Source organism: Mixophyes fleayi, chromosome 12 (genome assembly GCF_038048845.1).
Source record: "Mixophyes fleayi isolate aMixFle1 chromosome 12, aMixFle1.hap1, whole genome shotgun sequence".
Classification (NCBI taxonomy): domain Eukaryota; kingdom Metazoa; phylum Chordata; class Amphibia; order Anura; family Limnodynastidae; genus Mixophyes; species Mixophyes fleayi.
Window position 1 is genome coordinate 55,809,733 of NC_134413.1, and position 25,506 is coordinate 55,835,238.

Here is a 25,506-nt window from a genome sequence, read left to right on the forward strand (position 1 = left end):
CAACCACTTTGATTACAACAAATAACAACAACAGTAAAACAGTAACAATATAACTTCTGCAAAATTGAGAATATACTGTCCTTAAAACTATGCTTCAATATAAATTTGACAAGTGTATTCTTTGATGACCACAAACTAAAGTAATATAATGGGCAGACAAGGGAAATCAATTAACATATTATTTTGTATTTAATGCTATTTTTACATCAATAAATTAATGCAAAAGAAAATACACAATGAGTAAAACATAACGACATAACAGATTTTAAGCAGCAGGTAAGCACCTAGAGATGTTTCTGTTGAATATGGCTGAGGTCTGGCGAAGAAATTGGTCCAATCGCAGGGCTCGCTCCAAGTATTGGAGATAGAGGGGCTTCGCAAGGTCTGTGGAGCAGCCATCCTCTGTGACATCTAGCTCTGAGGCCATAGACTCAACCTCTCTTCATACAGAGTGTGAGCCTCACAAAGCTGAAGGCTGCAAAAAAAACCAAAAAAAAAAAAAAAAACCACAGAAGTTTAAAGGTCTACCGGATTTGGAAAAATATTCTCTATGAAAATGATATAGGGGTGTAATAATTGATTAGAAAGGTGCATCCCCTAAGTGAAGCTGAAAGCCATTCAGGCAGAAACTCCTTTCATGTTGCTGCATTAGGTTTGATGTTTGTCCAGTTTGTAACCAATCATATGTACAGTGGTATCTTGCTATGTAAGAACATCTTAAAAGGTTGCTGGAAAGGAAATTACACTTGCAACAATGTAGTTGTAAAAATTAAATAATACGAAATCAAAATAACACAATAAAACTAATCTAAAGCCAGAACGATGGTAACGCAACAAATTAGTTGACAACCAATTATAACATAAAACAGTGCTTGCCTGGGAAGAGTATTATTTCTATTGAAAGAAAATTGCAAATTGGCATTAAAAGCTTGAGCTAAAATTAAATACAATAAACAAAAGCAATAATACCAGATAATGTATGGGGACATTTAGATACATATATATTTATATATAGTATATAGAAATGTTAAGAGATGACGTTAACATTACCAAGGACAAATCAAACAAGTGTACCAGGAAAACACCATACCCCGGTGGTTCCCAAAGTGTGCGCCGCGGCTTCCAGGGGTGCCGTGGCGCTGTCACTGGGGTGCCGCGAGCCAGCCATAGGAAAAAGCAAAGAGTACATAAATTTACCAATCCGCGCGGCGCCGGGACCCAGCAGACTTCTCTCTCCCGCAGCTGACGTCGATATTCAGTGACTGCTGCGGGAGAGAGGAGTCTGCTGGGTCCCGGCGGCGCGCGGTTTGGTAAGTTTATGTGCTCTTTGTTTTTTCCTATGGCTGGCTCGCGGCAGAGGAGTGAGAGGGAGCGTGACAGCGGGGCAGAAAGCGGGGCAGAGGAGTGTGACAGCGGGCAGACAGAGGGGCACAGCGGGGCAGACAGCGGGAGAGAGGATTCTGCTGGGTCCCGGCGCCGCGCGTTTTTGGTAAGTTTATGTGCTCTTTGTTTATTCCTATGGCTGGCTCGCGGCAGAGGAGTGAGAGGGAGCGTGACAGCGGGGCAGACAGCGGGCAGGCAGAGGGGCAGAGGAGGGCAGACAGAGGGGCAGACAGAGGGGCAGACAGCGGGGCAGAGGAGGGTGACAGAGGGGCAGACAGCGGGGCAGAGGAGGATGACAGAGGGGCAGAGGAGGATGACAGAGGGGCAGAGGAGGATGACAGAGGGGCAGAGGAGGATGACAGAGGGGCAGACAGCGGGGCAGACAGCGGGGCAGACAGCAGGGCAGAGGAGGGTGACATCGTGAGAGGGGCAGTGGAGGGGGGGGCACAGCGTGAGAGGGGCGCACAGCGTGAGAGGGGGACACAGCGTGAGAGGGGGACACAGCGTGAGAGGGGGACACAGCGTGAGAGGGGGACACAGCGTGAGAGGGGGACACAGCGTGAGAGGGGGACACAGCGTGAGAGGGGGACACAGCGTGAGAGGGGGACACAGCGTGAGAGGGGGACACAGCGTGAGAGGGGCAGTGGAGGGGGACACAGAGGGCAGAGGAGGGGGGACATCGTGAGAGAGGGCAGAGGAGGGGGGACATCGTGAGAGAGGGCAGAGGAGGGGGGACACCGTGAGAGAGGGCAGAGGAGGGGGACATCGTGAGAGAGGGCAGAGGAGGGGGGACAGCGTGACAGAGCAGAGGAGGGGAGACAGCGTGACAGAGCAGAGGAGGGGGGGACAGCGTGACAGAGGGCAGAGGGGGCAGTGTGAGAGAGGGCAGTGTGTCTGGATGCAGAGGGGGAAGTGTGTCTGGATGCAGAGGGGGCAGAGTGCCTGAGGGCAGAGTGTCTGGATGCAGAGAGGGCATTTTTGCATACAACTAAATAAGTATTTCTGTCCTGACCTAAATACTTATTACATTTTTTGGACCCAACTACTTCTAAAACAGGACTGCTCAATAATTATTTTGGAGGGGTGCCTTGAAAAAATTTGGAGACTCTAAGGGTGCCGCGAACTGCAAAAGTTTGGGAACCACTGCCATACCCAATTCCCTTCCTTAACTGCATAGCTACTACCTCATACATGTGATGTGGTAGTTTACGAGTAGACAACATCAAACATTCCAGAAATATTTCTCTCAAGATCCACTTTTCATTGAATGCCCCATAAATACATAAAAAATTACACAAATACAATATTGGGCAAACAAAAAAGCCAAACTGACCAAACTGGACGGATCGGATTGTTCGGAGGTTGAACCAAATGATCCGTTAGCATTGGCCCCATGCAATCTTGTTGGCCAATGGTTACCTGTAAAAACTGAATGTGGTGATCAACCATCTTCTTACCTACTTTATCAAATCCACTGAGGATTTCACTGTGCAGACCGGTTTATTGTGTAAGATACATATGACAATTTGGTCCCAAATTGGTCTAAAATCACATTTGGTGAAAATGTTGTAAGCTCTGCAAGGTAACACAACATAATAAATCTTTGTAGCCCCATACCAAGAGGTGATTTTTCTTTATTAATCACACACATTTTGGACTCTATTTGCTCTCTCGAGGTTCTCAATCTAGCTCAACACTTGTTAAATCAGGCAATTTATACATTCTTCAGAGCTCACTATATCCACATGAGCATTATTGTTTTTTTGAGTGCATTAGAAGTATTTTGAAACTCCTAAAACACCTCTCTATTCACCTAAAAGGGATTCTTAAACAAATGAAGCAAATACTTGTGAAGCAAATGAACGTTTGTATTAGAAAATGCCATGGACAGGAGCGCTCATGGAAGTAGCCTTACAAGGTATACTCATTCATCATATTATGCATGAATTGGCATCACAGATGGGAAAAGACAACAAAGGCTGTCAAATATTCAAGCTGTCACTGAAGGTGATTTTGAAATAAATATAAAAAAAAACAAATCTGTTATATATCCACACATGCTAAATGCATACACCAGAAAGATTGCATATGTCCCCTTTGAGATAATACATGCAAAACATGTATTTTGCAGAAAGAGTATATTTAACTAAAATAAGTTTGTGTTCTGCACTCCTATATTTCTATCATGGACCTTATCCACTAGTAAGTACAATATATTTAACCACAGGCTTAGCTGTGAGATATGTGCTTCTAAACATACAGTGGCAAGAAGAAGTATGTGAACCATTTGGAATTACCTGGATTTCTGCACAAATTGGACATTAAATGTGATCTGATCTTCATCTAAGTCTAATACTGTCTGCTTAAACAATAACACACAAACAATTACACATTTTGATGTCTTTATTGAACGCACTGTGTAAACATTCAAAGTGCAGGGTGGAAAAAGTATGTGAACCCTTGGATTTAATAACTGATTGACCCCACCTGTGGCTGGATCACTTATAAATAACTTACTGTATAAATAAATTTAAATTATTATTGCAGTGTGCCTATTTATATCATTTCAAATGTATTGATTTTTTATATATATTTCATTTCATTATAGAAAATGTATTGATTTCTAATATATTATGCCAGGGATTTGCTTGAGGAAATCTGTTGTGTAGCTTCAAGCGGAAATCCTCAGTAAGGCAAATTAGACCTTTTTCATGTGAAGTGACAAACGCTTGCTTTAGCCTAAATGCACCGCAGGAGGTCGTTACCTTTCTTTCATGTGTAGTTTTTATCTTGTGTCTTAGAACTGGTCTGAATAATGCAACCAGCAAGTTTTAGAAAATATCAGATTGGTGTTAACTTTGCATTGCATTTAAATCCAAGTTTGGAAAACATATTGCACCCTGGTACTAAAATTTCTGATGTAATATATCGCTCTTTGCGGAGCCAACTAGGTTCAAAGGGCAGTGTTACCCCCTGCTAACATGTATGTCAGAATGTGTACAAAAGGAGCACTGTTTGACCATGTAATGTATCATTTTCCATCTGACTTCTGGATGATCACCAGTACCACAAACTGGTTTGTAAATGTCCTTGTCAGGACATTTGTCAGTAATAAACCATCACTGCTTGAAGAATCTGCCTGCGACTATTACCTGCTGTATTCTCTGACTAAAATACAAGAGCTTACACTCTAACCCATTCCCCAGCTGTCCTGTGTTGAACCCAGTGTCATTGCTCTGCCAGATACCCAGCAAATCTGATCCATAGTAAGCGGTCAGGAGGTACCAGTCAGCACACAACAAAGTAGGCAATGCAGCAACTATAATAGCTACCCCAGAAGTATGCGGTTCTGGACGCCGCAAAGAAGCCCAGTGGTGGCAGCTGAAATCTCCTACAACTAGTGCGCAGTTGGCATTCGCAGTCGGCAAGTGTCTGGTGGCAAGGTGACAGAAAAGATTACATACCGCATTGGGTATAGTCAAAAACCCCTAATTTCTATCACGATCCAAAAATAAATCATAGACTAATACTTAGGGGGGCGCCCTCACATTAGTATACTTCATGAAGAATGGGAGAGGAAAAAGAAAATATGTGTCAACTAGGGGCACACCAGGGGGTAAATGTATGAACATGCGGGTTCTTCAACACCCGCGTGTTCAGCGATTAAATTTCAAGCGGCGCTGCATTGTAAAGGTAAGTTTCCCTTTACAATGCAGCGCCGCTTGAAATTTAATCACCGAACACGCGGGTGTTGAAGAACCCGCATGTTCATACATTTACCCCCAGGACTTTTACATTCAATTACATAAAATATGCATTACAGCTTTATTGATATTCATTCAAATATACTGAAAAGTTCCTGTTTTTGTCAGTGAAATCACCTAGCGAAATATTAAAAAAGATGATAAGATGAATTTGACTTCCAAAGTGTTCAACAACTGTTAAAATGCTGCTAACCACGTTTGCACTCCCTGAAATTCAATAATAAACTAATAATCCTCTGCAAAATTATGTAAAATGGTGTTTAGAATAAATATAATATATTCCATTTAATGTTTAAATATTCAATTAGTGTTTCCGTGAGTTTCATTTTATACTGTATAAAGATTTTATATACAATCATATAAGGAAAATACCCTATACTGGACTACCGAGTCTCCCAATGGTTAGTATAGACGCTTGCTTTTTCTTTCTTATAAGGGGATTGCTACGTCCTAATATACATTGGCTTAGATTTATCTACAACAATAAGGGGTTATATCCACCCCAATAGATCCTCCACTTACAAGTGATAGGAATGCTGATTAAGCAAATCCCTCACTTTGTATCAATAAGGATAGCCAGCTATTTTGCTGCAGTGTTTAAGAATCACCCAAAATTAGGAGTATAATATCATTCACTGCCCTTTTCTTATTTGGGGATTCCTCCTACACACACCCCTTCATAGATTCTGTATTTAGTAGGGACACATTCATACAAGTAAGCCCATTCACACTAACTGCGTCCACACAAACACTAAATACTGATCATGATTCACATCAGACTACAAGAGGAATATATTTTAAACATATATAGAGAGTGGGAGTAGCGAATGTGGCATCCTGCCGACACGCGTTTCGTTAGTGACTTTATCAAGACTAACCGAAGGGTAGAATTTGCCGGTTTTTATAGTCCTTAGACACGCCTCCTTCATTATTATTCACCCCTGCTTGGAGATGTTTGTTAGTAACAATCCCTCATTGGATCATGTGATGGTAGGACTGACCATTCACTAGAGCACCAGAGCTCTCTGGTCACGTCATCATTCATAAGATTGGCTGAACTAACAATCAGATGTCAAATCCCGCCTGAGTTATTTTCCTTGTATAAAATTTATTTGTTTACAATCAGGCTCTATTATGGACAATATAAGCGAGTGAATGTTATGCATCATTGTTTGGTCAGCATAGTGAAGCAATCAATATATATTTCACACAGATTCTTAAAAGGTAAGTATATAATATAAAGAAAACAAACTATAACAAATATATAAACTCCCATAGAAACAATGATATTTCAATATATATATATATATATATATATATATATATATATATATATATATATATATATATATATATGACTAAAATATACCACTGAAAATGAGCAAGTGAAAAATAAAATATGAATTGTTGCATAAATTAGTGAAAAATGTGTGTATAAAGTGAATTACAATGTCAATGAAGACAATTATGTTGAGTGATAAGAAAGATTCAAGGAACGTATTATAATGCTAAATAAATAAAGTGAAATAATAGTGATATTAACTATATATATCTCTTTTAGCCATGGGAAAAAAACACTAATTTGTTTATTCTTTATATATTTCCATATTAATTTTTATTATATTTATTAATTTATCACATGAATTTCTGATCCAAACAATGAATATCATTTTATAAAAAATACATGTGCAATAAAATTGACACATACATATTATTATTTATAAAATGAATGATACATCATAACTAATGACTTCCTATAGAAACACCATAAAATTATTATGATCATTAAGACCAAATGGTGTAAGACTCCCCATCAAGAATATCTTTCTGGTTTCCCTTTTCATAAGTTCTAACTGTAAGTCACAAAATCTCTAAAAATTGTGGCGCTAAAAGATATAAATAGTTAAAGGCCAGAAACACAGCTGTGAAGGATTGGTAAGATCCCAAGATTGCACAAAGAAGTAAAAAACCAAAGCGCTGAAACTGGTATACACTCTGGATATATAAATTTGTGGAAAGGATAAAAGTACAAATAAAATCTTTATTAATACACAATATTATGATAAACCCATGAAATAATAGATGTTCTTAACATCAGTGCACTGATATATCGATATATTAATACTAAAATCTCCTGTACAAACACATAAGTAATCTTACAGGTGAATGTTGCAACTGTAACAAATGTGCACAATATAATAAATACCCCTATAACAAGAAATGACTGTATAGTGTAATATAGTCCAATATATAGGCTCCAGCACACATATCCTGCACAACACCAATTGAATCTCGCTCAGTGGTGTTGACTTATGGGACATATACCACCTCCTCTGCTCTAAGCTGCAATGAGTGGACTCCGTAAATCGATACCAGTGTTCCTTATTATGAGCTCATATATATAAATGTCTTGGTGCTCAATATATATTGATACATCCATTTTTGGTAAAAAAAATAAAAAGAATAAAAATAAATAAGTGCACATATAAAAACGTAAGTAGTTCTATTATTGTAGTATACCCGCTCCAATATACCACTCTGTAAAATCTTGCATGTAGGAGACAGACAGTCGGCTATGCAGGTAAATGCCCAATACTCACAGTACCATACAGAATGAAATGGAAGTCCGTTATCCGATTATTGTTGTCGCCGTCCTTAGGGTTAATCACCCACTTCTCTTGTAACGGCTAGAGTCCACCGATCGGTCTGCTCCTGTAGTTCCGGAAATCTAATGTAAATATGTTCAGTATCCCGATTGTAAAAATGGATTCAAACCAAAGTTTTCAAGACAGGGTAATCCGAGCTAGCTGTATGCGCTGTTCCTAGGGTCAGCCGCCCACCTCCATTAAGCGGCAGCCGGATACCACACCTCCGATTATTAATTGCCATCCAATCTCGGAACTTTGGTGAATAAAAGGTCCAGACAAATAAACATTAGGGATCCGGATAGAAACAAATAGATAGAATACTCCTTTCTAACGCGTTTCATCACTCACGGTGACTTCTTCAGAGGATAGTAATGGTTATGTATATGAGCTCATAAGGAACACTGCTATCGATTTACGGAGTCCACACGTTGCTGCTTAGAGCAGAGGAGGTGGTATATGTCCCATAAGTCAGCACCCGAGCGAGATTCAATTGGTGTTGTGCAGGGTGTGTGTGCTGGAGCCTATATATTGGGCTATATTACACTTTACAGTCATTTCCTGTTATAGGGGTAATTATTATATTGTGCGCATTTGTTACAGTTGCAACATTCACCTGTACGATTACTTATGTGTTTGTACAGGAGATTTTAGTATTAATATATCGATATATCAGTGCACTGATGTTAAGAACATCTATTATTTCATGGGTTTATCATAACATTGTGTATTAATAAAGATTTTATTTGTACTTTATCCTTTCCACAAATTTATATATCCAGAGTGTATACCAGTTTCAGTGCTGTGGTTTTTTTTACTTACTAACTGTAGGTCACCCCCACTAATGCCCATATTGACCAATTCCATTGCATACGCTTTAAGGGATCTAGGATCACCCATATGACATCTTAAAAAGTGTTTGGCTACAGTAGTAATCTGTTTGAAGTTCTCCTTATCTTTTTCTGCATTTCTTATGTTTCCGACGTGTTCCAGTACACGTTTTTAAAACGGTCTACTCATCATGCCTACGTAATTCATTTTACATAGGCATGTGAGACAATAAATGACTCTAGGAATCTCACAGTTCAGAAATCCATTAATACTCCAAACTTTGGAGTATTTATCCGTATATTCTTTAACTTGTACCATGTATTGGCACTCTTTGCAACGTCCACACTTATAAAATCCAGATGGTCTTCCTTCCAAATGTCTTGTCTTATTTCCAGAGAAAGAAAACTATGTACCAGATGGTCTTTCAAATTTTTAGCCCTCTCTAGATTATGGAAACATTTTTATCCAAGACATTCTTCAAATCCTCATCCATCATTAAGATATCCCAATGTTTCTGAAATATCTCCGTGATGTCCTTTCATTCAGCACAGAATGTTCCCACTAGGCGTACTTTGGAGTCTCTTGATTCAAGTTATTGAAAGGGATAGATCAAAGTTTCCCTGTCCCTATTATTAATGGCTCTCTCAGCTCTACGGATAATTTCCCGGCTGCATACTTTATGATGTAAACTTTCTTTCAGTTCTGTAGATCTTTTTTGATAAGTTTCTTCTTTAGAACAGTTACGCTTCATCCTTAACAATTCCCCTTTAGGGACTCCTTTAATGGCTGAGGGACAGTGGGAGCTGGTAAAGTGTATTAGACTGTTCGTAGCCATCTTCTTACGGTAGACATCCATGGTAAGTTTTCATTCTGGGGTTTTCAAAATTGTGAAGTTCAAAAAATTTATCTCATTATCATAAATTTCAGATGGCAAGGTGACACCAGTAAGAGTGATCAGTAGCGGTCGGTGAGAAGAAAACCAAAATAAACTGTGCAGGAAAGATATCCCTCCGTTCCTCTTTCCCCTCTACAGACTGAGTGGCGAAGTAATCCCATCTGGTCACATCTCCTTTGGCAGCAATAACCTTAACCAAACGTTTACTGTCACTGCGGATCAGACTTGCACAATGGTCAGGAGGAATTTTGGACCATTCCTCCTTACAAAACGATTTTAGGTCTGCAATATTTTTGGTATGTCTGGTGTACTACTTTCTTCAGGTCATGCCACAACATCTCAATCGGCTTGAGGTCAGGACATTAACTGGGCCACTCCAGAAGTCTAATTTACTTCTGTTAAAGCCAATCAGTTGTTGATTTACTTGTTTTTGGGTCATTATCCTGTTACATAACCAAACTTCTGTTGAGCTTCAATTGAAGGACAGATAGCCTTACATTCTCTTACAAAACGTCTTTATAACCTTTGGAAGTAATTTTTCTGCCAATAAGAGCAAACTGACAAGGCCCTGAGGCATCAAGCAGCCCCAAACCATGATGATCCATCCACTATACTTTACAGTTGGGAAGAAGTTTTTATGTTGGTGTGCTGTGCCTTTCTTCCCCTCACATAGTTTTGGGTGTTCCTTCCAAACAACTTAAGGTTCACTCCATCTGTCCACAGAACATAGCCAGTAGCGCTTTGTAATATCCAGATGCTCTATAGCATACTTCAAAAGTGCTGCAATATTTATTCTGAAAAGCAGTGCCTTCTTCTGTGGTATCCTGCCATGAACACCATTGTTCATTGTTCTACGTATTGTAGGCTTGTGAACAGGTATGTTTGCAAGTTGCAGAGATTTCTGTAAGTCTTTATCTAACACTTTAGGATTATTCTTAAACATTATATGCTCTGCTCTTGCAGTCATCTTTGCAGGACTGCCGCTCCTATGGAGAATATAGAAAATTTGTCTTACCTTGGATTGATGAACAAGATGGCTTTTAGAGATACTTTTGCAACCCCTTCCAGCTTTATGCAAGTCAACAATTCTTAATCTTCAATCTCCAGAGATCTTGTTTGCTCAAGACTTAACTCACATCAGGCAATGCTTCCTGTGAATAGCAAACTTCAAATTTGTGAGGGCAAAAAATCTCTAACAAACACATCCAATCTTGTCTCACTGATTGGACTCTAGGTTAGCTAACTTCTGATGCCAATTAGCTTTTTTTTTTCTTAGAAATCATTAGCCTAAGGGTTCACATACCTTTCTAACATACAGTCATGGCCAAAGATTGAGAATGAGACAAATATTTTTCACAAAGCCTGCTGACTCAGTTTTTATGATGGAAATTTGCATATACACCAGAATGTCATGGAGTGAATCAGATGAATTGCAATTAATTTCAAAGTCCCTCTTTTCCATGACAATGAACTTCATCCCAAAAACAACATTTTCACTGCATTTCAGCCCTGACACAAAAGAACCAGCTGACATCAGGTCAGTGATTCTCTCGTTAACACAGGCGAGAGTGTTGACCAGGACAAGGCTGGAGATCACTCTGTTATGCTGATTGAGTTAGAATAACAGGCTGGAAGCGTTAAAAGGAGGGTGGTGCTTGAAATCATTGTTCTTCCTCTGTTAAACCATGATTACCTGCAAGGAAGCACGTGCAGTCATCATTGCTTTGCACAAAAAGGGCTTCACAGGCAAGGATATTGCTGCTAGTAAGATTGCACCTAAATCAACCATTTATCAGATCATCAAGAACTTCAAGGAGAGAGGTTCAATAGTTGTGAAGAAGGCTTCAGGGCACCCAAGAACGTCCAGCAAGCACCAGGACCTTATCCTAAAGCTGATTCAACTGTGGGATAGGGGCACCACCAGTGCAGAGCTTGCTCAGGAATGGCAGCAGGCAGGTGTGAGTGCATCTGCATGCACAGTGAGACTTTTGGATGACGACCTGGTGTCAAGAAGGCCAGCAAAGAAGCCACTTCTCTCCAGGAAAAACATCAGGGACAGACTGATATTCTGCAAAAGGTACAGGGATTGGACTGCTGAGGACTGGGGTAAAGTCATTTTCTCTGATGAATATCCTTTCAGAGTGTTTGGGGCATCTGGAAAAACACTTGTCCGGAGAAGGAAAGGTGAGCGCTACCATCAGTCCTGTGTCATGCCAACAGTAAAGCACCCCGAGACCATTTATGTGTGGGGTTGCTTCTCAGCCAAGGGAGTGGGCTGAATCACAATTATGCCTAAGAACACAGCCATGAATAAAGAATGGTACCAAAACATCCTCCAAGAGCAACTTCTCCCAACCATCCAAGAACAGTTTCGTGACAAACAATGCCTTTTCCAGCATGATAGAGCACCTTGCCTTAAGGCAAAAGTGATAACCAAGTGGCTCGGGGATCAAAACATTGAAATTCTGGGTCCATGGCCAGGAAACTCACCAGATCTTAATCCCATTGAGAACTTGTGGTCAATCCTTAAGAGGCGGGTGGGCAAACAAAAACCCACAAATTATGACTAACTCCAAGCATTGATTAGGCAAGAATGGGCGGCCGTCAGTCAGCATGTGGCCCAGAAGTTGATTGACAGCATGCAAGGCCGCATTTCAGACTCTTTGCATAAACTTAATGTAATTGTCTATAAAAGCATTTGACACTTATGAAATGCTTGTAAGTTTACTTCAGTTTACCATAGCAACATCTGACAAAAATGTCTAAAAACACTGAAGCAGCAAACTTTGTTAAAACCAATACTTGTGTCATTCTCAAAACTTTTGGCCATGACTGTATACTTTGAATGTTACAAAGATGTATTCAATACTGACAAGAAAAGTGCTGTAATTTGTGTGTTATTAGTTTAAGCAGACTCTTTACCTATTCTTGTTACTTAGATGATCAGATCACATTTCATGACCAATTTATGCAGAAATACAGGTATTTTTAAAGGGTTCACATACTTTTTCTTCCCACTGTATGTCTTCATACCAGAAAAAAAACCACATATGATGCATTACAAATAAACATCATACAATGCATAAATAAACCTCAAACACTCACTGTGGCCCACATCATTGCTCCTAATGAGTGCATCATATCCACTTGCCCCTGGGGACAGGTGCAAGTAGATAAGGACCAGTAAGCGGAGACAGGGGCAGATATGTGGGAACAGGGGCAGGTAGATATGGACCAGTATGTGGGGACAGGGACAGGTAATTCACAGCTCCCAGCTCTTGCAGGGACCAGGCAGCAGAAGGCTCCCAGTAACACTGAGCTAGCCAGCATTAGTCACACAGCAGCTCCCAGGTATATTGAGCTAGCAAACATTAGCCCAGACAGCGCTGGGGACGAACCAACCCAGTATTTGCCTGTAGAGTACAAGTCACCCTAACAGCTAGCCAGCTTTGTCACTTTTCCCACCGTTGGTTTTAACAGAGTCCTAGACTTTTCAGCAGACTGTTATGAGAGATGGAGAGCACAAATCTGAATGTAAATCGTGTATAGTGTGTACACATCGATCACCATACTTATTGGGACTTTTTTTTTCTCCCTGTCGTTGGCAAAATTGCTTAAACTATCGTATCATCAGAATGTTCCAGTAGTGTGTACCCAGCCTATGCGCTCACCCACTCTTTAAACTCATTCACTCCCTTCCTCACCACTCTCATTATTGCCATTTTGGACGGTGTGTGTAACTAATCTGTGAACAGTTCCCCAACTAAGCAAGTTTAAATTTGGCGATCCAGAATGTTGGCCCGCTCACGCAGCATTCTGGGATGTCAGCTAGATGCTCTGGTGTTGGAAGTCAGAGCACAGAGCCTTCTCCACCAAGCACACCAGTTCTCAGAGAAGGACAAATATCCTGTTTCATGCATGCCACAACTTAGTTAGTTAGGCACCATGGCGAAAGGTTATGTTGAGGACTCCTTTAAGGCATTGTGGCTCCCCAGTTTAATCCCAATATGCTTAGAACCTTTGAGTTGGGAATAGAAAAACTTAGGGCACATGGACTCAGAATCCAACAAAAGTCAATAAAACATTCATTCTGCAGTACTGTGAATGTGTTACCAACCTTGCAAGTCTGCTAAAATGTGACAAAAGCTTTTTCGGCTCATGAAAACAAGCCTGATTTCCTTCACTTTTGCATGCTTTTTTCAAAGGTTTTTACTACATTGGTCAAAGTACACTAATAAATGTGCATTCCTACAAAAGTTGCAGAGAAATAAGTCCTGTAAATTGGTTCCAGGCTAATGTAAACAGTAGCAACACCACAGATGTCATCTCCTCCGACAAATTCAAGCACTTTCTAGAAATAAAACAGGTGGGCACTAGTAGGCATACAACATCCCAAATCAGCTTCAGCTTTGTGTAAACGACTCTAAGGGATTAATGTATCAAGTTCTATTTTCTGCAAGTAGTCAGGAATTGGCGACTTTGCAGTGGAAAATTAAAGCGGCGATGGCTTGTAAAGGCAAATTTCAAGCCACTCCAGTCCTCATGCTCCACCTGCCCCTACCTCTCCATCCTACCCTCGTTTCCATTTACTACCCTGCCCCATCCTAAACAACTCCCTCCTCGCACCTCTTCCAGTCGCTTCCCTCCATCCCTATTGACTCCATTTGCTTTCCTGTCCTTCACAACCTTAGCCCTATCTACCTCCTATCGCCATATCTTAGTGACCTTTGTTCTAGATGGGTCATCTAATCGAGTTGATTTCTCCATTGTCCTATCTTGTACTGATTTTTTACTGATTTTATTGCTTTTTTTTGTCCCTTACTTGTAAATTCATATTAAAATTTTGTTGGTTGTACAGATTCTGTGGAGCCTTAGAAATAAACTATGATGATAATGTCTTGGCAAGAGGGATAGACTAAAACATGGCAGTGTGCTCTAAGGAGGAAAAGTCACCTCAGAATCAGGTTCTCTTGTTAACTAGAGCCTTTTCAAAACCCAAGAAAAAAATAATCCCTTCTGAGGGATAGCCAAAAAGCCTATTTGGTATATTACTTACTGGGTAGCACTCCTTACTTTATTGCCAGCCCTCTAGGCCAGTAAGACACTCTGTCATAGAACAAAGTACTGATGCAAAGCATGGGGCAGTGGATAAAGTTTCTGATTAACATGCATGTTGGACTGTTTATCATGCTAAATGCTCAACTTATCAGAGCATCTCCTAGGCTAAACAAGGGTGTAGGCCAGGGGAAATTATTTTAGGCTTTGAATACCCGCCAGGCCAGTAAACAGAGATGATCTGTCTCAGAGGCAACAAGTCAGTTAAGAAATTATGTGCCATCCCTCACCCTAAACTTATAACAGTTTTATATTCAACTTTAATGTCTGCTAAATATTTTTCCCCTATCTTTAAAAATAAATATCTATCACCTTTTCTGGCTTCTCAAAAAAGCAATGACCACAGAGATGTCCGAATGACTAGAATACAGATTAATATGCCCTCTCCATCGCATTCACATAAATATGTCCCTGATATTAGGCTGAAAAGATTAACAGAATGAAGAAAGAGGTAACTAAAATAGTACCCCTTTTTGAAAAACAAACCATTCTTTAGATACAATTGCAAGGCAAGGCTGAGAGCACAGTAAATATGTCAGGGCAAGAAAAAGAAACAACTCGGTCTAATAACAAATACATGGCTAAAACCACAGAAGGAAGCCAGAATGATCAAGCAACTTAGTAAAAGATATCATATGAAGGTGAACATTCCCCTGCAATGTACTGAATATTATTATTATATTTTATTTATAAAAAGGTGCCACAAAAGGTCCAGAATCTACTGACTAAACAAATAATACACGGGTAACTTGGAAATGTTGATCAAGTAATTACATTGCTGTATGCCGATATATAAAAAGGCATTTCCCCAGGAAATTCTCCTATAAAATTTAGTGTACTCTTTGCAAAATCAATCTATTGGGAAATTTATTTGGCTGCCACTGAAAAAAAAGTGTCACTCTCCTGAAAACATTTGGTTTGCACATTTTCCCCAGGAGAGTATAACCTAAACTTTACTGCAAAACAATAGAAAAACCGCACCAGGTATCGTAATGTAAGCACTCAAAATATTTTTTCAAATGAATATCCGAAGAGAGAAAAAGCTCTCATCAGAGGGTGCTCCCTACACTGAGGTCAATTCATACAACAAGGAGGAAAGAGAAAGCAGTGTATTCAGAGGCACTCCCTATTATACTTACTTAAAACATAACTTTTATTGGCATCGTTAAAATCTTTGGAAAAATATGAGCGAAATAACTTAAAAAGAAAAATAAGAATAAAATAGTGACAAGTGATTAAAATGCAAAGTATTGCAAAGTCCCACCAATATCTTCATTAATTAAGTCAATTCCACGTAAATAGTGCAACAGTAATATGCCTCTCAAACAACAATTTGAAATGATAGAAATACGATAAGTGAAATATCCAATTAGCACTACAATAAAGTGCCTATCGGATAATTACAATCCTCTTATATAGACGGATATCAAATATAAGGTACCAGCTATAATAAGGAACAAAATTTATATCCCCAAATGGCGCTATAATGATGTGCAGCTCGAGTAATTATATTCTCTCAGAAAGGCTAAGAACGAGCCCTTAAAAGCTGCCGTGGAGATATAATAATTATTATATCTCCTCGTATTTCTATCCACCCTGATTAAGCAATCCTGGCTTTTATGTGTTTTATGTTGAATTGAGGCTGCTGTTTGTTGTTTAGTAAAAGTTTGTACGGTTTTACACATGAGAGATTCTCTCTTTTATATTGGAACCTACAATGGAGAAAATACCGATCCCAGACAAATATAAGTGAATCATCATATGACATCATAAGCGATTCATTCATTTGTTTGTGTAAGTGTACACCCAAAAGGGGATATATAATATTCTTCATCACATGGTGCTGCATGGTAGATGTAATATCCCACTGGCGAACAAGGGGTGTGGATTGTCTTTGCTTACATATTGTCTGATACAAGTTGCACTATGAGATCTTTTCGGATGTCTGTTTTTTCCACATATATAATCCACATGAATGGATCGACGTGTTTATAATCAAGAGGAACTATTTGAGGATTAATATTATTACTTGAAGCAGAAGCCCTTTTGAACTGTATCTTGTGGACTTTGATGTTCATTTTATGGTATTTTGTTTATTACGCCATTCAAATATTTTTTGCAAATGGGATCTCTTATGTTAGACATGGGGGATTTGTATTAGGAAGATAACGAATAACCTTTGGTTATGTATGTGGATGTTTTTCTGTTTTATGTATGAAGATAATCTTCTTGATTTATTGTTGCGATTTAGAGAGCATTGTTAATCAAAAGCGCCATTTCTATTTACTAATTATTTTATGACTGCATTTACCTGTCAGGCAGTTCAGGCTCCTCTATATTCCACTCTGGAATAAACTGCTCTCATTATGTAAAATACAACAAGCAGCAACTTTGCATCCAGAAACATAAGGAATTCACAATAATACAGGAACTCCATACCGCACAGTAGCGGCTCAGACCTCTCGTTGGCCATGATTAAAGCAATGCAGTCACTGTCCTCTTTTTATGATGCGTCTATAAAAACCTCTGCTACATCATCTATATGAGCCTCTGTTGTCCACGTTTAATGACTCAACTTGATAATGCAGGGCAGACGTGGTCCAGTGTGACAGGTGACCAAAGTGCAGTGTGAAGAGATGAAACACGGTTTGAAACCATGTTCATAATACTGTGTCTGACCTAGGATTTTGGTGAGAAAGGGGTATCATAGAGAACACCAGAAAAAAAATTCTTGCCTTACTTAACCAAGCAACCATCTGACAAAACCAGAGTGCAGGTACAACCTGCCTCTCGGGCAGTACAGCATCAGAAGAATGGGAGGAAGCTGTTGTAAATTATGTGTCCTTCCGTGTATTATACATACACTAACTACTGTGTGGACCCGGATTTACAACTGTGGATTATAAAGTAATCTAATTCTGTAAAATATCATTTCCAGTGTACATTGTGGACCATTCTGCGAATGATAAATGTGTCCTATTCCATGTGGATTGCAGTCATGTTATTATTACATTAGGCAATGCAGTTGTCAATTCTCTATCTCCTCTGGTAATCTCTACTGACTCCTGTGTGGCAGCAGACATGAAACATGAGGGAAAAAGTGTCCTGGCTCTGTTTCCAGCAGTGAGAATGATGCTAAACAAAAAAACAGTGCACACAGCTACACCAAATGGACAGATTATCACAAAAGTGCTTGTGCAGCATTAAAACAAAAGTCTTCTCCAGTTCCAGGACAGGAAGAAGGTGCACTTAAAATTGGTGATGGACAAGCATGGTTGCAAGCAGCTGTTTCAAGATTTTTGCAATAATGAGTTCATGTTTCATGTTTCCACCTGCCACTGTTTCTCCTCTTTTTAAACGTACCACACCAGCGGTAGATGCACAAAACTGCCAGTCACCAATGGTCGTTTTAATATTGATGGATAGTGCACTTTCCCCACCAAGTACAATTGGTATTCCATTACCTTATACCAAGTATTCCCCACACCTCTTATGTAAGATTATTTAGGTAGGGCCATCTTAACCTTTTGTTTCATTTAATTGTATGTAATTGGTTTGCATCACAATCCTCGGTGTACAGTGTTGGGCGATATGACAATGCTATATAAGTAATATTATGTACGTAGGTAAATTTAATTTAGAAAACTTCAACCACCCCCAGCGTTAAATCAAGCACCCACATTTAATAATGAGACCCCAACATTAAAATATATTAAAGTATTCGTATTTGATAAATAGATCTTTTCTCTCCAACCAGCCCTGACATTAAATTAACAGCATACACAATTAACTAGTAGACCTATTTCACTCCCTCCAGGCCCAGCAATAAATTAATAGCATTTACGTTTAATAAATATAACCCATTCCCAGCATTAAATAATTCATATTCACATTTAATAAATAGCCCTCCTTCTCCCCAAACTTAGTCCCCACCCACAGTCCACCATTAAATTTATAGGTCACCTCTTGTTACATTAAGAAGAAAAAAACCACTCCCCTTCCCTCATTACTTTAAAACAACCCCTTCTTCCCTCATTACAGTAAGACAAAACCCCCCTCTCCTCATTACAGTAAAACAAATCCCCCACTTCCCTCATTAGATTAAGACACCCCCCCCTTCCCTAATTACATAAAAAAAACTTCCCTCATTACTTTAAAAGATAACCCCTTCTTCCATCACAGTATGACAAATCACCTCTACCACCCCTTGCTTCATTATATTAATACAAATCCACCACCCCTCCCTTATTACATTAAGAAGATAACCCCCCCTCCCCACACACTTACCTGCATACAGCACTGCTGTCTAGGAGTCTCCTCTGTCTCTCTGGAAGCTGTACGCATGGGTCGGCAGCAGGGGCGGATCCAGAACTTAATTGTACCGGGGACGATTTGGGGGGGGGGGGGGTTACTTACCAAGGACAACCGTATCTCCCTATGGGTCACTTTTAATCCTTTAAACACCACATTTCAATCTTTTTCACTTCTATCTTTTATATTCGCCGATTTATACGACATTTGGATATTTAAACAACATTCTTTTTAATAACAATTATCAATAAAGTTGATTTTATAGTGATAGTCTTTTTAGACAGGAGTGCCTCACATACTACTTTACTCAGCTGATATTTATTATCAACTGTATCTTTTTCATGTAAAGGCCTCAAACAACCTGATAGCTAAAGCTGTGTACACATTACAGAAATTTCGACCAACTTTTTATGCCGAGCGATTTTACATGCGATCAATGTTCCGATCGCTCGGTCCATGGACTGCATACACACTAGCCTTGTTTAGGACGATAAAGGGAAGAGCGGACGTCCCTTTAGCAACTTTTTACAGCCATGTTGTCGTGAGCAATGACAGCAATTTCATACTCACTTTTGTGGATCGGTCGGAAGTTTATACACACTACACAGCGGAAACGAGATTGGAACGAAAATATTAAACGGTACGACCAACCAAATGAGGCGATAATCGTCCATTTGGGCAGACTTTCGACCATCGTGTCACTGCACACACTGACCCGACTTTTGAACGAGTGGTCGTATGTCGGCTGTTTGAGCCGATTATTGGACGAAAACAGTGTAGTGTGTACCCAGCTTAACAACTGTACACACAGACAATTGAAGTCATTGGCAAACAGGATCTGTCCTGTCCAATCTGCTTCTAATGATTCAATACATGCATTATGGGCCATGTGCCAATTCACTAGTAAATTTCCAAATTGACCAACATGACATTAGCACAGTTGTGGGAAGCTTAAACCTCTGTTGGGGATATTAGTCATTGCTAGGCTTTGAAAACGTTGCCCAACGCCTAGCAGCTTAGGTGTTTGATTCTTTTTTTCACACACACTTTCCCCACTTCCACAGCTTAAACTTTTCACAGATAGTAGTAGGTCACATTTGCAACAAAGTAATTTTTTTTTCTATTGAAGGTTTCGAGTCACCTCTTAAAGGAGAAGTGATTCTGCACCAAGTAACTAATGGTGAGAGTAGCAGAGTTTTTATCTGAGTGCATGCAATTGTTATGTCACAATAGTAACAAACTGCTATAGCATGTACCTTACGGGTTATAGAGACAGGCTGTAAATCACACCCAAAAAAATGTTACATTGCATTTCACTTTATACATTTTAAAATAATGATTTTGCTGAGGATTGTTTTCAATTAATAGGTATCATTCCAAAAGATGTTTTCATGAAATTCAGTATGAATGGTATTTCAAGATGTTTGCAATGTCAACATGATAAAATAACTAATGATTATGAAATGACATCTTGAGATGCCATTCACACAAATATTTTGATTATTTTTTTACAAAAACCATACAACTACAAAATGTCTTTTTAAATATATTGGTTGCTTTGAAAATTACCAAAATGAAGCTTAAAACTATCAACATCAAGTGCATCGCTGCTATCGGCCGGGGGGGGGGGGGGGGGGGTAGCAGGGGGTTGCGCGGGAGGAGAGACGCTGGCCAGAACAACTGAAGGTAAGTGAGGGGGGGGCTGCCTATATACTATACTAGAGGGAGGTGGTGGTGGTGGGGGGACTGCCTATATACCATACTAGAAGAAGGTGGGGGGGCTGCATATATACTATACTAGAGGAAGGTGGGGCTAGAGGAAGGTGGGGGGCTGCCTATACTAAACTATAGGGAGTGTGAAGGACAGGGGGGCTACTATAAATTGTGAAGGAAAGGGGGGGGTATGTTGCTATAATGTGTGATGAGGGAAGGGAGGAGGGCTATCTTAATAACACATCAGTGGAAGGTAGGCTATTAGTTTAATGGTGGCGTTTAGGTGGGGGCTAATTTCTTAATGTTTGCTATTTTATTTGTGGGGTGATGGTGGGGTAATTTAATTTATGTGTGGGCTATTTCATTAAATAGTGGGGCCTATTAAATTAAGATGGGATAGTGGTACCTTTAATTTAAAGCTAGTGTGATATGGGGCTATTAATTGAATGTGGCACTGAGTTTGGGGAGGAGTTATTTACTAAATGCGAATATGAATTATTTAATGCTGGGGATGGTTGTGGGAAATGGTAATATTAAACGTCAATGCTATTATTTTTTTGCTGGGATTGATTGGAGGGAAGTAGGTCTACTTATTAAATGTGTATACTATTAATTTATTGTCAGGGTTGGTTGGAGGAAAATATATCTATTTATCAAATGTGAGTACTATTTTAATATTGAGGCTGGAGGGAGGAGTAATTATTTAATATGCATGCTATTGATTTAATGCTGGGGCTCGTTGGCATTTTCTAAATTTCATGTACCCATTATTTTTTTTTTTAAATGGGGCCTCCAGCATTCCAGGATCCAGACAAGCAGCAACTTATTTAAAGAAACCAGCAGCCACAGATGGTGAAGGTGACAAGAACAGGTAGGAGAGAGCAGGACAGACTGTTGGGAGGTATTACTCGTGAAGGCAGAGCTGCGTGTATCTAACAGTAGTGCACACAATTTTGCGTGTGTATTTGTCTAAAATGTATCTAAAATGACAACCCCCCCCCCCCCCTGTCTTAAGTGCCCCAGCCCCCCAGAGCCTTATTCCAGCTCTGGTGATACTTTAATGGTTCTCACATTGATTCCATTACCTCCTACCTTGCACTGGTCCCATTCTCTGATCACTTTGTTGAACATATGGCCAGCCCCCATTGCACTGACATCATTAATCCTGCCTCCTTTGCACTTTGTATATCACCAGCTAACACTTTAATAGCTTTCTCCTTTACTTATGTCATTGTCTGTCAACTCTCCCTAAACTGTTAATTCAAACCACCCCCACTCACTGGGCACATTTAGGGCTCATACACATTTGTTGCAAAAGAAGTGTTTTCTTGCAGATGCTATTTCACGTTTGTGATGATCACAGCCATTTATTATAAAGATTATTATTAATGAGAGAGAGAGAGAGAGAGAGAGAGAGAGAGAGAGAGAGAGAGAGAGAGAGAGAGAGAGAGAGAGAGAGAGAGAGAGAGAGAGAGAGAGAGAGAGAGAGAGAGAGAGAGAGAGATTTAACTGGTAGTTTGCATCTCATGACGTCAGGGAAACAGCAGTGCGTGAGGTCTCATATGCTGCTCTGGCAGACTGATCAAATACGATTGTGCCACCATGTTTCGTAATAGTTAAACTTATTGAACAAAGTCAGGTATGTTTCGGAAGGATTTGTTAGTAGGCAACTAAACAAGTTGGAGCACGGAGGCATAAACCAGTCGCAGATAATATAAAAGGATTCATGTAATTTTATGACACAGGACTGGCAGAATTTGCCCTGACTTGCTTTAGAGATGACCCACTGTGTGTAAAGTCATCAAATCTAGGTTTTCCTAAATGTTACTACAAGCAAATTCCAGTAGTTCTAAATCCCACATACTTTTGTGTTGGTCCCACCTACAGTTATTTTGGTCCCACCCATATGAGGCCACTTCAATAATTTTTTTCCAGGCCCACTTTAAGTTCCCAATCCGCCCCTGAGTGGCACTATATAAATAACTGATGATGATGTGTGGACCCAGACTAAAACTAATGAAATTAAGATAATTTAAGGAAGTCATTCCATTGTCAACCAAAGAATCATTGTTGCAATGAAAGCAGTTCTATGGTTCCAAATAGGCATGTAACATGGCAGCCAGGGCCGTAACTAGGGCTGTGCGATAGGGGCGACGTCCCAGTGCGCAACGCTGAAGGGGGGCGCAGTTTAGGAATATTTTAGGTTCATTTGGTTAAAATTTAGGGCTGGGGGGGGGGGCGGCATTTGTCTTTCTCACCCCAGGCGCTAGAATTCTAAGTTACGGCTCTGATGGCAGCCTCTATTAACTGACAAATTAATTCCCCTTGTGTTCTGTACATTGTTGGAGAGCAAATTCCACTTTATTTTAACTGAATTCAGCCAGAAAGGGAGTAAAATATACAATTATGAACCAGTACAAACTTCGTTTAAAGCAACTTTGTCAAAGTCAGTATTAACGATTTATATTCCAATGTAAAAAAAACAGTGAGCATTCTAGAATATGTATATTTATAATGGCCTAATAGACCGCATTATCACTAATTAACGCTGACGACTACTAGGACTTCAGGAGGGCAGAATGAATGAACCCCCTCCTCTATTCACTGACTTCTCCACCCACTTGGGCCCCCCTTCTCAGGATTTCTACCAGAGACCCTTCTAACCCATTTCCCAGCCGCCTCTGCGGCCTACATCCACCCGTTCCACGGCCAATGTGCCTAGTTTCTCCTTCCTCCCAATTCCCTAATACTAGGTCGGGCCTCTATGACGCAGCGGGTGCTGTGTTTAGAGGCCGCCGGTATTTCATGGCACTAAGAGCCGCCTTGGCTCCTCCCGCTGCCCCCAAGGCCTCACCTCAGGTCTCCTCCCCCGGGGCCGGTTCGGGCGGCTGGATGTCGGGGCTTGCTAGGAGCGGCCCTGGCCTCGTCGGCTCCTGCAGGCAACGGCCACTCTCCCTCACTGAGAGAGCAGGGAGACAGGGAGCCATGGCGGGGGGGAGCGGCGCCATTACCCAGGCTAAAACAATCGAGCATGATCTTTCCTTCTCATCGGCTCCCAAGACCAGACGGCTTTTGAAAGACCGATAGACCACAGCGGGGTGTAGTGGGAGCTGATATATAGCCAAGTGTGTGGTTGTTACTTCTAAACACATTATTTTAACCCTAGTTTGTTGGGTGTCTGTATCGACGCGTTAGGCGCCTCGATTGAGCGAGCCTGCCTGAGTGTAGGAGATGGCGGAACGGGTATGGTGACGTCACTACAGTGATGAAGCAACTATCGGAAGAGATATCACGAGATTTCATGGTGACGTATCACTTTCACCTTGGTAATTGATATGTCTTAAAGCAAAAAATGGCATATGACCGTACAAGCAATTATCCCAATAGTCGCTGTGTGCGCATGCGCTCACTGCTGTGACAGTGACACCCAAATAACAGCGTCCATTCCTGGCCGCTGTCTGTAACTCAACGTTTCATGATTTTTTTGTATTAACGTGCTGGTACGAGATTGCCACGGTTAGATCGCTGTATCTTTAGTTTTTATCTATTAAATATCAGCACTACAATGCAGTACTCGTGGCACTAAATGACATACTACACAGTACAACCATGCGTATGCTGTGCGTCTGTTATGTATCAGATTGACCGTATGGGATGAAAAATACGGATGTAGATCCGTTACCAATCCTGATCAGCTCACCAGCACCACGGAGGGCTGTAGTAGTACTCTTATGTACATCTGCAATAGTGATGGGAAATCTAGTTCATTTGGAAGATTAGTTCATTCTGATCTAGTTCACACAAAAGATTAGTTAATTTCACTCATTTGACTCAGTAGTTCATTTCACTCATTTGACTCAGTAGTTCATTTCACTCATTTGACTCAGTAGTTCATTTCACTTATTTCACTCAGTAGTTCATTTCACTCATTTGACTCAGTAGTTCATTTCACTCATTTGGCTCAGTAGTTCATTTCACTCATTTGACTCAGTAGTTCATTTCACTCATTTGACTCAGTAGTTCATTTCACTTATTTCACTCAGTAGTTCATTTCACTCATTTGACTCAGTAGTTCATTTCACTCATTTGACTCAGTAGTTCTTTTCACTCATTTCACTCAGTAGTTCATTTCACTCAGTAGTTCATTTCACTCAGTAATTCATTTAGCTTAGTTAGTTCAGATAAATCACTGGCTCTGGAACACTGCTTAGAGAAGTGATTGGAGACATAGATCTAGTATATTACACATATTGCAGGCATATCTAATACCTCATTAGATGAGCTATAGTCCTGTTAAAATGATCAGATAAGTTTAATATGTCAGATCATTTTTAATATTTTAAAAAGGGCAATCACTTATACAAAAACTAGTAGTGACACGTTGAGCTCTGCAAAGTTAATTACATTTTCATTATTATTTTTTACTTCCATAATATGCAAATGAAAAAGGGTCTGAAGGTCTTACAGGGTCTGAGGCATTATGGAGAGCAAAGATAAAAAAAAAGAGTTTTCTGATTCTGGATAAACCATGTTATAATGCAGGAGTGCAAATGTGTTTATTATTTTGCCCATAAGATAAATACTGGCTGTTTTTTTAATCTAACACACAAATACTTGATAGCTTTATTTTTACAATGAAGTTGAAAGTTTAGCTAGGACATGCCCTACCCCAACTAGAAAACTGTCCACATATTTTAAATATAAATCCCCCTCTAATGTAACATGGTTTTGCCAAGGTTCTAATTTACAGCTCTCCTTAATGACTCATAGTTGTTTAAATCACTGCTAGGTACAAATGACAGTCCAGCAACTAATCTATTTGGTGAGAGAAAGTATAATAATATGTCAC

General features: G+C 40.0%; 1 protein-coding gene across 1 annotated transcript in view; it reads right to left on the bottom strand.

Annotated features, from left to right (window-relative positions):
- Positions 1 to 23,675, bottom strand: part of INO80 (INO80 complex ATPase subunit) — a 107,647-nt gene extending 83,972 nt beyond the window's left edge. The window contains exons 1-2 of the mRNA XM_075192542.1: positions 23,512 to 23,675; positions 285 to 475 (exon numbers count right to left, since the gene is read on the bottom strand). Coding sequence (XP_075048643.1) covers positions 285 to 427 — 143 coding nt within the window. The 5' untranslated portion in view covers positions 428 to 475; positions 23,512 to 23,675. The remainder of the gene's footprint in view (positions 1 to 284; positions 476 to 23,511) is intronic.
- Between the last annotated feature and the right edge of the window lie 1,831 nt (positions 23,676 to 25,506).